Below are 15,359 nucleotides of genomic sequence, written 5' to 3'. Positions count from 1 at the left end.
ACCTAGTAGTTACTCAATAACATAGAAGCTATTATACCTATAGTTCGGTGTTGCCGTTCTGTTGCATGATACCTGGGGGGCAGTAATTGTCAAATTTAAGAAAACATAGCTTTCCTGTCTGGATAATGAATTAGTCAAATAGTTAGGGTTTCTGATAACCCCAGAGTTTATTCTCTTAACTACTAAGACTTTTAAACACTTTATTCTCAATAATAGAAGAAAAGTTTTAAAACTTTATTGATTTTAATATTTCGATGGAAGTCTTTCTAAAATATGCCGTTCCTTGCCCAGATTGAACTGCTTTGAATGTTCTGTCTGCTTCCTTTCCAATTAACTGTCATTTCTCTATGCTCTGTATGTTCCCTTGAAGTAATTTCTTCAGACCACCTCTTTCTCTTTCAACTTTGTTGTTGTGGAATTCAAATCTGATAAGCAAGCTTGTTGTTAGAACAGTGTCTCTGATTAGTGTAATTTCTCTGTGAATACAAGGCTGAGATCTTTCCTACGAGTAAGATTTATAAGATTTTGTGCATGGGGATTTTTGACATATTTGGATTGTTCAAAGGCCATTCTTTTAAATTTGCTTGTTCCAAAACAGCTTTTGGTCAGATGAAGTTTCCAGATTACAGTCTCTTATGTGAAATGAAATGCTACTGCACAGTTTTTAACTGACCACAGCAGCACCAAGCTGGTTGAGGGAGTAAAATCTGGAATTAGAATAGTGGGGAAATGAGAGAAATTTCTCCGAGAGGCTGTATATGTTCTGAACCAGCATCCAATATTGGTGCTGTTTCTCCCCAGGATTCGTGGGTCCCGGGATCAAGGAGTAGAAGTGGGAGTGGCACCACTCACTATCACCTCCAGTGACCCACTAGCAAAATGTCTGTTTCTTGTCTGCATGACCTTATACTCTACTGGTTTAGAGGTCTTAGTTCCAAAGGGAGGAATGCTGCCCCCAAGAGTGGAACAATGATTCTGTTGAACTGGAAGTTAAGACTGCTGCCTGGCCACTTTGGGCTTCTCATGCCTCTGAATCAACAGGCAAAGAAGGGAGCTACTGTGCTGGTGGGGTGATTGATCTTGACTGTCAAACGGAAGTTAGACTGCTACTTCACCATGGAGGTAAGGAGGAAATGTCTGGAATACAAGAGATCCCTTAGGGCATCTCTTATTATTACCATGCCCTGTGAGCAAAGTCAATGGAAATCCACAAGAACACATCCAGGCAGGACTACTAATGGCCCAGAATGTTCAGGAATGAATGTCAGGTCACCCACCAGGTAAAGAAGCATGACCAGCTGAAGTGCTTGTTGAAGGCAAAGGGAACACAGAATGAATAGTGGAAGAAGGTAGTTATAAAAATCAGGTGCGACCAGGTGACCAGTTGCAGAAATGAGAACTGTAATTCCCATGAGTATTTCTTCCTTAGTTTGTAATGAATGTTTGTGTGTGTGTGTACACACGCACATAAATACAAAAACAGATTCATATCTGAGTTACAAGATACTTAAGAGAAGAATAAACATTATCCAAGGAATTTGCATCCTCTTCTCAGAAAAAGATTAGTGCATTTCCAGTTGTACACAGGATGGTTGTATCAAGAAGTATGACCTTGTTATTGTCTTTAGTTGGAGATTAAGTATGGTTTAAGGAGATGTATGTGGGTGCCAAGTTGAGAAGGGGTGGACTTGTGATGGTTAAATTTATGTATCAACTTGGAGGACGTTTTTTGATGAGATTAATATTTAAATCAGTGAAATTTGAGTAAGCAGATTGCTGTCCATAATGTGAGTGGGCCTCATCCAATCAGTTGAAGATTTGAACAGAACAAAAAGACCAACTTCCCCAAGCAAGGGAGAATTCTCCAGCAAATTGCCTTTGGACTTCATCTGCACCATCGGCTCTCCTGGGGCTCTGTCTGCCTGCCCATACTGCAGATTTAGACTTGCCATTCTTCATAATCATATGTGCCAATTCTTTATAATAAATCTCTTTCTATATATATTAATATCCCATAATATTCTCCCTATATATTAATATCCCAGTAGAATATACATATATATATATCTCCTGTTGGTTCTGTTTCTCTGGAGAACCTTAGCTAATAAAAGAATCAGAAAGGCAAAAGTCTTTATATAATTGTTAGACCTTAAAATCTATAAAAATGTAAAAAGATCCTTGAGCACTTCAGAATTTTCTTTTGCAAGGGAGGAAATTAATAATATCCGCAAGCCCATACATCAAGATAATTTAATAAAAACCACATGGTTTTTGGTAAATGAAAATTTCATTTCCTGTAATCACATGACAGAAGTAGGACAAATATTCATTGATATCATTTATACAAAGATACTGGGGCTATCAGAACTAAATATAACTTAAAAACTTGTCAACAACATTTATTTGTTTGATTCTTTTATATTTAGAGCCAGGACTAACAACTGTACCTTATAATTCCCGAGTAATTTCTTTGAAAGTTATTTCAGAATGATGAAGACTATGAAAACATCCAAATTTAGCCTTCATTTATTTCACAAAATGGTGCTGATAGCATCGATAGTGATATGTGAATCTGAAATACAAGTTAGCTAAATATCAAATGGTTTCTCTCAGTAAAGATTACTCTTTTCTTTCTGAATAATGAAAAAAGGGAAGAGCGTGAGTTATAGTGTCAGTTACACCTCAGTTCCCATGCTCGTTCTACTACGTATTAGATATCTGTATGTGGACAAAGTATTATTATGTGTGCACTGAATACCTCCTCATTTGTAAAATGGAAATACTAGTGATCTCCTTTAGAGGACTGGGAAGATTAAATGAAATAAATTGCGTGAAAGCGACCACGGAACGCCAGGCACACAGTATTTTCTTGATAAGTCTAATTTCCATTTCCTTTTTATAGTTAATAAAAATTTATCATTTTATAGTTTTATAATTCACATTCTGTATGAGTTATAGAATCTAGAATGTTACGAGTAACAAAATCTTCAAGTCCATTAATTCTACCCACTATTTTTACACATAAGTAAACTGAGTGCAAAGAGGATTTTCTTTGCCTCAGGTCTCAAAGTCAGTTGTAGGGAAAGCTCTCAGAGACAGAGTGGAGGGTAGCGAATTAAGAGTTTTGGAGTCTGACAGACTCAGCTTTGAATCCACAGGACGCCACTTTCTAGTTTTGCGAAAATGGAAAATTATCTTCTTTGTATTTCAATTACTTTGTCTTTAAAATGGAGGTAATAATGTATAATATAATAGTAATATATCTCACAGAGTTATGAAAATTAAATCATATGGTGCATAAAATCAGATAAATTCATATGCAATAAATGAAGGTGGTAATTATAATCTGCACATTCATTCATTTGATTATTCAATTTTTATGTACAAATATCTGACATTTTCTTTCACCTGATAGCAACCCAAAAATCTGACTTAAAAATCTTACCTGAAAACCCCCTTTAAGTATTACTGCAAAGCAATAATGAAAACAATGGGTTACATAACACATGAATTCTAGTTTAATAAATGTCTATTTCCAGAAAATTCCTAATTACATAAAATAAGCATCTCTAAGTATGTGTTGGGCTACTGGCAGATGACTATGAAGAAGGACATCTTGGAAGTTGGTAGAGGATTTGAAAAGACCTTATGTGTAATTTTCCAACTTCTATTAGTAAATCTCTCTCTGGACAACAGCGTAGGTTGTGTGTTGCGTGTTGAAATGAACAGTGTAATCTGTTACTAAGAATTTTTTTACTCTCAACTACCTGACTTATATTGGGTTTAATGTTATTTTTAATAATACATTGTTACAAGTAACCAAATAAAAGGGCTTAATTCCCCTAAATGATTTTTGAATATCAACAATCTTCCTCCTCCTACACTATCAACGCTGACATTTTTTTTTCCCCAAAGCCCTTCATAATCTTATTTTTCCCAACTCCCTAGTATATTCCTGCTACAATAAGACTGCTCTTCTTGCCCCAAATCACATATCCTTTCCTGCTTTGCCTCTCTTGGCCTGACCTTAGGCCCAGTGCTTGGCACATAGCAACAATAAGTGTTTGCTATTATTATTATTACATTGCATATAAACTCAACGCTTCTTTCAAGGCCTAATTCAAATCCCTCCTCTAACTGCTTATCTGGCTTCCTTACAGCTGCTGTTGCAACTAATACTACATCGTACTCCACTCACCCACTTTACAACCCACTTTAGTGTCCTGTCTTAGCTTTTTCCCCCTCCAGACAGGTTTTTAAGAACTTACATATTTTACTTTATTTACAACTTTAAAATCTGTGTTTGAGAGCATTCCGTTCATCTAAATATACCCAGGTTCAAAGCCATTTAAATTGCTCCATTGCACTGAACAGGTAGTGTGTGTTTTCATGAATGAGGTCTCCAATTTGCATCTAATTTGATGCCTCAGGTCTTTCAACTTGAGGCCACTTGGTATTAGAGAAGAGCCTTGGACTAGGAAATTAGTTCTAGGTGTCCTGCTATTCATTGTCCTAAGACCTAACCAATAAGACCTAACCTCTAGGTTAGGAAAGGGAAAGACTTCTCTTTCCATATATAAGAGAACTTCTATAGTCTTTTTGGTCTTTGTAGTTCTAAAATAATGATTCCATGAATATACGTGTTTATCACATTGGTGAGTAGACACCCAGGGGGAAGGATCCAAGTGCTTAGAATACAGTGCATTCATGTCATATACTCTGTATTTCTGAGATGAAGTGCAGTATATCCCCCTCAGCCTGGCTCCGTGCCCTGGGATCCTTCTGGGTAATGACAGCATCACCTGCCATGAGCAAAGCCAGAAACCCTAACACTGACCACACTCCTTCCTCTTTTACTCCTAACATCGGATCCATCACAGAATGTTAAAAATTCTCCTTGTAAATGTACCTTGATTCTATTTCTCTCCTCATAAGCTTAGCTTTAGGGGTGGAAGGGAGGAGGAGTCATGGTATCCCATTCACGTCTCAGCAGAAAGAAAAACTGTGACTATTAGAGAGAAGAGAGAACTGTTGAAAGTACTTGAGTTCTGTGCACGTGCACTCTGTGATTTGTACATTTATTCTGCAAATTAGATTTTGTCACTAATGTAGAAAATAAAATCTGATAATAACATGACTAATATAACTCTAGTCTGCGACTCCAGTCACAGCATCCCCACCCAGTTGAGGTTCCGCTCTTCCCTTCATGTGAATTTCTTGGTTCGTTTTATCTCTTATAAGGCTTTGGATTGCTTCATGATCTTTTGCTTCAATGAATTGCTCGGTCTTCCATCTGTAATTTCCTCCTTGATAATTGTTATTATTGGAAAACAATGTCAAACAAAATACGCCTCTTCTCCCCAGCAATCTGACTAGACCTCCACATCAGCCTCTGCCCAGTAAATGTTTCCATCCACCCGCTCCCCCTTTCATATTCCCTTCCTTGTCTCCCACGACTGCCTTGTCCTCACCAGGCTCAGAATTTTCCTGGAAGATATTGAATTGCACTCATCATATCCCTGATATCCTAGGACAGCGGTTATTAAACTTTTTAGTCTCAGAAATACTTTATACTCTTAAAAAATATCGAAAACTTCTAAGAGATCTTGTTTATATAGGTTACCCATATTAAAAACTAAAACTGAGAAAATTTATTAAGATATGTATTTGTTTATTTTAAATGAGTCCATTTCACATTAATATAAATAACATATTTTATGAAAATAACTATATTTCCAAAACAGAAAAAAAATTGAGAAGAGTAGCATTGTTTTACATTTTTACAAGTATCTTTATAGTTTGACTTAACAGAAGACAGCTGGATTCTCATATCTGCTGTTGAATTCCATCTGTTGCTATATCACACATCCTGTAGTCTCTGGAAAGCTCCATTGTACAGTCATTAGAGAATGAGAAGGAAAAAAGGCAAATAACATCTTCAGTGTTATTATGAAAATAGTTTCAATCTTGTGGACATACTGGAAGCTATGCACACTTTGAGAAGTGCTGCTCTAGGACACAGAGAAACAACCAGCTCCCCTAGGCAAGAATGATTCAGGACCACAAAGAAAATGACAATCTCTCCCTGTCCAAACAAACACTCTTGTCTTTTAGTCATGTTACAGACAGCCTATGCTTCTCTATTTGCCTGTGAAAACTCTTCATTCTTTCATGTTGCTTCCATTTCCAGAACAGCCTCCTTCCCTGCCCTCGTCCCTAAGTAATGAATAGCTGTGCATCTTTAAAATTAAGCTCAGGTTTCTTCTTTGTCTGTGAAGGTTTCTCCACCACTCCAGTTTCTCCGATTGGAACTGACCACACCTTCTGGACCTCATGTACTCCTAGCCTGTAGCACTTTATTTTAGTGACGCATACTAGCATGAGCCTGGAGACAGGATCCTGGGGTTTGACTCCTGACTCTGCTTCTTATTGGTTGCATGACCTTGAACAAGTTTTCAAGGTCTTGGTTCCAAGTACCTTGGTTTCCTTACCTATAAAATTGAAAGCTCATAGGGATTTTGTGAAGGTTATATGAGACATGTCTGTCAAATACTAAGAACAGTTCCTACCAGATAATAAGAGCTCAGTGAATGCCATCTATCCCTATTTTTAACGTTGTCATAATTATTATTACATTTCTGCCTCACTTAAATAAACTATATTCCCCAGATCCACCCACGATGCCTGAAATGTGGAGACCACTTAATCAGATTTATTGAATGAATTAAAGAATAAATAAATAAATTTTTTAGTTCTTATTAAGTTGATTAAGTTTTATGGCTTGAATAATAGTATATATTTTGAAATGAGTCAGCATCAAGGAGCAGTAAGAATTCTGGACCAAGAAGGCAAGGTGCTTACTTAACTACAGATTACCAGCTAATAGATCTTATGCAAGTAATATCATCCTTTCAGAACGTCCATCTGCAAAATGAGCAAATATTTTTTTACTTACCTTACAGGATTTTTGAGAGGATCAAATTTTAAAAGTGCACTTGAAAGCAAGCCAAAAACTGCAAAGGGTCAAGCAAAGATAGAACATTATTGTTGTTGATATCATTATTAAATAGAGGTAGTTGGTCATTTTAATAATGTCTGCTTTCTAATAGACATTAATTCTTGATTTTCTTATATGAAACATATTTTCTTCTTTTTAAAAATTAGGTGTTTTTAAGGTATGAGTGAACTTACAATTCCTTATTTCCAAATGTGCAACATATAGTATAAAAACTGAAACTGAAAAGGAATATATTTTATGACTTGACTTTGCAAATGATCTCTGTGTTTCATCATTCCAGGTGCCTGTGGTAGCCATATTGGGCTCTGGTGGAGGGTTCCGAGCCATGGTGGGATTCTCCGGGGTGATGAAGGCACTGTATGAATCAGGAATTTTAGATTGCGCTACTTATGTTGCTGGTCTTTCTGGTTCCACATGGTTAGTATACATTTTAAATCCTAGTTTTATCATCCTAAATGCTTAGCATTTATCTACCTGAAACATTAGAAAAGGAGATTTAAAAAATTGAACATTAATGTCAAATTTTTAAATGTTCCAACTTGATGCAATAATTCACTTTATAAAAATGTTTTTAAGGCAAATTCGTACCTAAGGATGACTCTTGTCATAAATTTACCCCCTTTAATCCTGTATGTCACTTAAAATGTAGTTAAACATAAAATAAAATAGTACGTCAATTGAAATTATTCTATATAAATATCACAGAAGTGGAATAACATACTCCACCCGTAATTAATTTAATCTTCCTATAATTTGCTGATTTGTAATCTTTCAGCAATCATGTCTAAGTCTGCGTGATTCACTAGCTATTCATTTGCTTCTTTAGGGCAAAGAAAATGAAATCCAAGCTACCTGAGTATACAGAAGGAAAACAATTTTTGAATGCAGAAATGCAATAAATTTCACTGATCTGTATCTAACTTATTATGAAATTAATCTTTTAAATGTATATAAGCTCAGCTAAATTTAGATAGAGAGGTAAAACATCTGTATGTATAATACTTGTACACTGTAGATTTACCTTTTCACTAAAGTATTTATAAAACATTTTCATAGAAGATACTACCTATTTTTTGGTTTGCCTATCTCAAATAAGCACATTGAAAATTAAATATTAGTTCTTGCTTATATGTCTCAAACAAGAGTACCATCTTATTACAAAATGTCTGACTTTAACTTAAAAGGCTCTTTAGTCACTTACTCACAGTAAAGCTCATCTATCATAATATCGTATTATATATGTTTAGCATTTAAAAATTTCTGTGCTTTCTCATCCTGTGAGATGGATATGAGTTTTTTCATTTTTCAACTAAAAACAATTTGTCTCAGAACCAAGTGAATTTTCCAAGATCACCAATAGAGCAGGCATATATACTCAGACTTTTGATTCTCCATTTTAGAAGTATTTCAATGAAACCACAGCCTTCTCCTGGACAGCTATTCTACATAGAGATTCACAGTTAAAGAATCTGTAGTTTCTTAAATATTTTGAACCAGATTCTTTAACTAAAAAACAAAAACCTAGAACCATGGTTGCCACTTTTTTTGTATGTACCCTCAAAATGATTTATCTCTTATGAAAGAAGGGTGTAGCCCATCATTATTCTTTCCCTTGAAGGAAAGAGCAGGCACCTGCCTGTTTAATGAGTAATGTGATGGAAAGACTTGGACCCTAAGATTGATTCACCTACTCAAACATTTTGTTATTACACTTCAGGTGGTTTTTTCCCCCTGTACTCGCTGTTTGTTAGATCCCTGTGGTCTATCACTGACCACTACACTGCAAGAAGCTTACTTCTTAAACTCATCTAATAGAGAAAGACCAGGCCTTGAGTACTGATTCGGGGGTATAATAGTGTGTGTTTGGGCTTAATTAGAGCTGCGGTCCTTGCTTTGGTTATAGATTTTGGGCAACATCTTATATTCTCCTGATAGGGTTCTGAAAACAAGTTCTGCAAAATGTAATTAAGAGAATTTTAAATGTTATGGGCCAATCATTTAAATATTACAGGCCACACATTTGCATATACATAAACTTCTGCTCTATCCTTCAATGTCTAATTTCCTCAAAGGCTAGCTTTCTCTTATTTATTCCATTTCCTTAAAGGCCACTCACTCCTAAAATCCTTACAATCAGTTTTCACCCAGAGACCACCTAATTTCCAAATATAGTGGTGTCTTTTGGAGTTTTTATTCTCCTTGACTTTTTGGGAGAGTCAGAAAGGATGAGGTTGGGGGTGGAGACATTTCACACATTGATTTGTCCTTCTTTCAAATCCCTCCTACCGTGCCTTTTTTGTTTTTATTTCATCCTCTCTGATTGCTCTCTTTTCCATATTGTCTTTACTACTCACTACGTTTCTCCTTTCCTCCAGGACCTTTCTTTTGTTCTACTGTATCTGCATATCCTCTCTTGGTAATTTCACTAACTTCTACCGTGTCAGTTATTACCACCAATAATTAAATTCATGGAACTCTAGGACATCCTCAAAGTTAATGGACCCAAAAAGGAAAGAACACTCTAATGGACAATGCAAAGTGGCATCAGAGAAGAGAATCAAGTAAAAGATGAGTTCCGGAGGTCAAGGGTGGAGAGTGCTTTAAGAAGTCGTCGGTATTTGAATAGAGTGAAAGATCTGTGAGAAGCTTAGCTTAGAACTAGGTTTGGATATCTTTAGTGGTTTTAGCAAGAGTCACTAGATAAAGTAAATAAAGGGCACTTTTGATCATGAGATTGCAAATAAGAAGGGAATAGTAGGTGAAAAGAAGAAAGACGAGAAAACGAACCTAGTAGGAGCCGTCTATTATTTCAACGAGGGGAATATAGGACCCAGGGAGGGGTTTTTGTTGTGTTTTGTTTTCGGAATTTAAGACTTGGACATTTTTGTAGAAGTCTGAGGGGAAGGGAATAGTGGAGAGGGATAGATGGAAGATAAAGAAATAGATGGATCATGGATAGAAAAAGATTCAAGCAGAGACAGGACAGGACGAGGTAAAAAGCACACGTGAAGCTGTTAACCGTGGAGAGAAGAGACACTTCCTGAGACGGAAGAAAAGTTGGTCAGGATGATTCAAGTTAACAATTCTCTCTTGAAAAGTATAGGTGAGAAGGGAAAAAGTTCAAAGGAAGGAATTCGGAAAGACTTGGAAAAACAAATTACACTCTTGTGTTGTGTAAGTTTTTATACTCCGCCCGTACTTGACCATGACTTGGCACCAGTGAGGTAATACAGAAATATCTGGAGAAGCCCTGGACCTCCCAAAAAGTTTTCTGTGATCACAAAAGAGAGTGTTATGTAGGACAAAAGCTTCCCTTGTAACTGCTACTACTGTTATGGTAATGATTTCTGAAATTATTTTTGGATGATACCTATTATTCGTTAAATATAAGTATTAACCATCTAGAAGAACTGACGTGAGTGAACTAGGAGAATCATGACAGTCATCCCAAGTAATCCTGCTAATTGCTCAGTTAGCACAACTCCCTTCCTCGGTACAGCCGTTCATTTGTAGTATTACAAGGAGCTACTGGATATTGACTGCCATGTTTGTATGACATTACCATCAAAAGAGGAACGAGAGCAGCTCTGCATCTATAGACAATGGGGCCTAATTCACTAAACTGATTGAGATAGAATCCAAGAATGAGAACTTTCAGTTTAACAGTCTGAAGAATTCCTGGAACATTGAAAACTGAAACAATTTTAACAGAAGTTGTCACATAAGAGGTGAAAGGCTAAAAGATCAAGGTGTTTGTTAGAGAAAATACGTTGTTTGAGGTGGACACTATGCTTGTTTTGTTCACTAATGAATGTCTCCCACTTACCATATGTTTAAAGACTAAATGAAGACTCACATAAGTTACTGTATTTGGAGGGAAAATTAATCTAGGGATTTCTTTAGGGTTTCAGGATATTTGCGTCGCAAATGTTGAGGGTCTTCCCAAATCATTCCAAATTTTAGTTGCTTATGAGAATCACTTATGGCACTTTTTTTAAGCACAGAAATTCTAAATGTTTACCCCTGAAGATTCTGATTTGGCAAGTCCTGGGGGCCAGATAATGATATTTTAAAACATTGACTATGTGATTTGGAGGCAGGGACTGAACTGAAAATTCCTTGTTCTTTGGCATGATTTAGCTTTTAAAATTTCACACTTAGCCTAAAATGCATTCATATGGAGAGAATGAGGTATACCATCATAAATATGTGGAAAAAGTAGAGGCAAATATTTTCAGGTTTATAGAGAAATACATTGAAGACCCTTTCATTCATTAACTAATTATTTATAGAGACCCTTCTATGTCTAAGACACTTAGTTTTTGAAACTTGATTGGTATAACTGGGAGCCATTTATTGGTAAAGAAATGAAAATTAAGGTTTAACTACAGAGTTGAAAACTGGGGTGATGTTTGTGTGCTTTAGGTGGTAGTGTGTCCACAGAAGCCAGTAATAGCTGAATCCTGCCTTGGTACAACCACAGAAACCAAGAAAGCTATTTAAGGAAAACTGGCCATTGCCTAGTACTCCATCTTTAGCTACCACCAAAGCTGAAACTTAAGTCTTGGATGTCACCATAATGACATCAGGAAAAATCTGTCCAACTCACACTTGTGAATTTTAAGAAACGGAGGTTCATAAACGATGGACAAGCAGAGAATATTAGCCCAATCCCAATGGTTCAGATATTCTAGGTCTTTTTGTCTCTCTCTAGGGCTTATATCCCTAAGCCAACTGCTTTGTGATAGGATAAAAAAGAGAAAGAGAAAGGGGAGAGAGAGACTCCCTGAGTGAATGAGTTTACTTCAATATTTAGAAAGCAGAAATGGACTGCAATAGACTACATTCTACATGGAACAAAAAGTGAGAATTGGGCTGACATCTATATACATTTTGACCCCTTAAAAAGATCTACCTCTGAAACTGTGGCACAGGGTCCTAGCTTTTGACCAATCCCCCAACCCTAGGGGAAGGATTTTCTTAATCTAGATCGAATGGCTAACGTTGAGAGGAAAGGAAGAGAAGAAAAGCCTTCAGATCTTGCTGGAGGCAATCCATGGGGTGGAGGTATTTGTTAGAATCATAAATTGATTCATTTAAAGACCAGCTAAATATAGGTGGAGAAGGGAAGTCTTAACATAAATGAGATTTGAATAATTACATCATTCTGCTAAACAGTTAGAAATGACAACTTCCAATAGCAGAATGATCATATCATTTCCTTTTCACCTACCTTTCTAAAAAAATCATTCTGTGGCTAAATTGATTTCTACTGACATTAAGTGTTTGTTTGGTTCTTTTCCTTATTTTTATCCTGCTTCATTAAGGAAAGGATTTAATATATCCTATTATAAAGTAAAACTGGATTGTATATAAAAAAAATAGAAGTGAAAAAAAAGTAAAAAACTGTATCACTAGAAGTTAGATTAAAAATTCACAGTGTAACCTATAGCTTTGGGAGGCATGAGACACAGGCCTGGGTTTAAGCTTTCTAGAATTTAAGCCAAAATCCAAACCATGTACAGTTACATAATACACATTTTTAATAAGTTAAGTGCAAGACAATGGTCTGTGGAGGTAGAAATTATTCTTGGTAATAAGACCAGTAAAGAACTTCTTAGTGTTCTCATAAAGAATGAAGCATATCCTGAATAGGTCCAGAATTGACCACTTAAAAGCTCAAAATGATGTTTTATTTCCTACTTTTATTATGTCCTTAAATATAAACCAATATCATTACACCAGTTTGTGCATTTGTTGTAAAGTATGGTGAGGTCCAGAAAATCAGATCTTTGTTGATCTGGATGAATCATGGGGTAGATCTCAGAATAACTGTAGGAATGGATGACCTCTGTGTCTCTCAAGCAATCTAAGTTGTATTTTTTATAGATATTTGGTGATTATATCAGGCTCGAGTTCAGAGTAAGCCTGATTTATCTTTATTGCATGTTTGTTGGAAATGTTAGGAATTCAGTTTGTGTAATAAAGATCTTTTAAGAATTTTTCTTTTTTTTTGGCAGAGTATGTGTTCCATTTTAGGTCTATTATTCCTCCCCATTTGTTAACTTATAATTATTCTCAGTTTGTCTTCAAAGAACTCTGAATCCAACAAGAAATTCTAATTTAATGTGACATGGGAATAGTTTGGTCTCTAAGAACTGAAATCTTCTTTAAAAGATTTTAAAAAATAAAATCTGTCAGGGGAGATGACAAATTTTAAATTCTAGTTCTTCTATTATTAATTGGGGTACTGTGAACATGTTATTTAAATTCATCAATCCTCTCTTTTCTTGTCTTTAAAAAAGAATTGAAAGTATTGTAAGTCTTGAAGATAACAGTTTATGAGCAATTAACCAGCACAGGCCTGGAACATAACAGAGACACAGCAAGAGTTAATTTTATCCTCTCCCTGAAGGGAAGATAAATCGTTGTGGTAGGCATTTTGATTTGAATATCAAGGAAACAGGAGATTAAAATACGTGGTACTTTTTCTTTGGTTGGATGAGTGGTATAATATTTATATTTTCATTGTTTTGTTTTCTAAGTTCAACAGTTCAAAAAACTGCATGCCATATACCAGGCATTTGCTAGTCATTGAGGCTAAAAAAGATGAATAAGCAAAATTTTCCCTGCAGGAGGTCACAACTTATTAAGGGAGACAGATAAGTAAACTAATAATTAATATTAAGTATGAGAGCTACAATGCTAAAGATATTGGTTCACAGGAAGGAGGGTGGTAACTGAATGTTTGTCTAAATATTAAATACCAAGGCACATGGTGATTTCCAGCATCACCACAAGTGGTGAAATGGCTGGTGGCCAAGAATCTTCACAAGAAAGTGTGTATCTTAAAGATCTACTCCTCTCCAGGATTTCACCATCAGATTTGTATGCTCAGGAGTTCTGAGACCTACAATTGGTAAGGCTGGGGATTTTGTCCAGTTGGCCAATGGACAATTAAAAAAACCACATTTATCAGGAGAATTAGGCGTTCACAATAGTTCAGACAGCACATTTTCTACCTGTAGATAATCAGCATGAAAAGTCAGATTATCAGATTGCTAGCTAGTATTATATCCAGAAAGTCAATTTATTTACATGACTCAAATGTGTGTGTTATCAGTCTCTAATAGTCTGATAGGGATTCCCATTCCCAGCGACCTCTTCCTCTCCTCTGGACTGTGCATGGGAAGTCCAGTGTTTCCTCTGAGACTTCTCCTTCACTTTGCTTCCATTGTAGACCAGCTCCTTTCTGACTGATGAATTCTTGCCTTAATTGGGTTAATATCTTTAATCAGATAATTAAGTGAACCAACCATTCTTTCAGAGGCCTACTTTCTTTAGAGAGTACTATGCAATGCCCTTTATTTTTACTGATTATCTTTTGTTTTCTTTCCAGGTACATGTCAACCTTATATTCCCACCCTGATTTTCCAGAGAAAGGGCCAGAGGAGATTAATGAAGAGCTAATGAAAAATGTTAGCTATAACCCCCTTTTACTTCTCACACCACAGAAAATTAAAAGATATGTTGAGTCTTTATGGAAGAAGAAAAGCTCTGGACAGCCTGTCACCTTTACTGATATCTTTGGCATGTTAATAGGAGAAACACTAATTCACAATGTAAGCTATGGCTCAATCTACAATCCTTTTAATACACATAGACCATGTATATCATAACATTTTAATTTTATTTATTTATTTATTTTTCCCCCAAAGCCCCAGTAGATAGTTGTATGTCATAGTTGCACATCCTTCTAGTTGCTGTATGTGGGACGTGGCCTCAGCATGGCCAGAGAAGCAGTGCGTCAGTGTGCGCCCAGGATCCGAACCCGGGCCGCCAGTAGTGGAGAGCGTGCACTTAACGGCTAAGCCACGGGGCCGGCCCTATCATAATATTTTAAAGGAAACAAAATATGGTATATTTTGTAAAAATCACTTGACTCAACTTACCCTATCAGCAATGTATACTGAGCACGTACTCCCTGCCAGACGTAACTCTTCTACGTTTCAACCTAGTGCTTACTAATTCATTCTAACTGTATATCAATTTTGATGTGTAGGGAAGTACTTTTGCATTCCTTTTTTTTTGGAAAAATGCACGTTTTAACCCTTAACCACCCATTCTCCCCAAATGGTGATCTTTTTAGATAAGGAGGTGAATACAAGTAATATTTGAATACAAGTAATATTTGAATGGTAGATGAAGAATGGAGGTTGTCTGGAAAAAGTCAGAAAAGGGAGTGAATCACATGGAACAAATCCACTTGACACATGACCACATTGTGACATTTCATCTGAAGATAAAGCGGGGGAGGTAGAGTCTGTGCCACGGAATCCAG

The 15,359-nt window shown here is 36.2% G+C and overlaps 1 protein-coding gene across 1 annotated transcript in view; it reads left to right on the top strand.

The window, feature by feature from the left end:
- The window catches only part of PLA2G4A (phospholipase A2 group IVA), a 147,451-nt gene that overhangs the window by 88,510 nt on the left and 43,582 nt on the right, over positions 1–15,359 (top strand). The window contains exons 8-9 of the mRNA XM_058539851.1: positions 7,299–7,435; positions 14,418–14,640. Of these exons, the coding sequence (XP_058395834.1) occupies positions 7,299–7,435; positions 14,418–14,640 (360 nt within the window). The remainder of the gene's footprint in view (positions 1–7,298; positions 7,436–14,417; positions 14,641–15,359) is intronic.

This window comes from Diceros bicornis, chromosome 4, assembly GCF_020826845.1.
Source record: "Diceros bicornis minor isolate mBicDic1 chromosome 4, mDicBic1.mat.cur, whole genome shotgun sequence".
Taxonomy (NCBI): Eukaryota; Metazoa; Chordata; class Mammalia; order Perissodactyla; family Rhinocerotidae; genus Diceros; species Diceros bicornis.
This window is presented reverse-complemented; position numbering and strand designations above follow the sequence as displayed.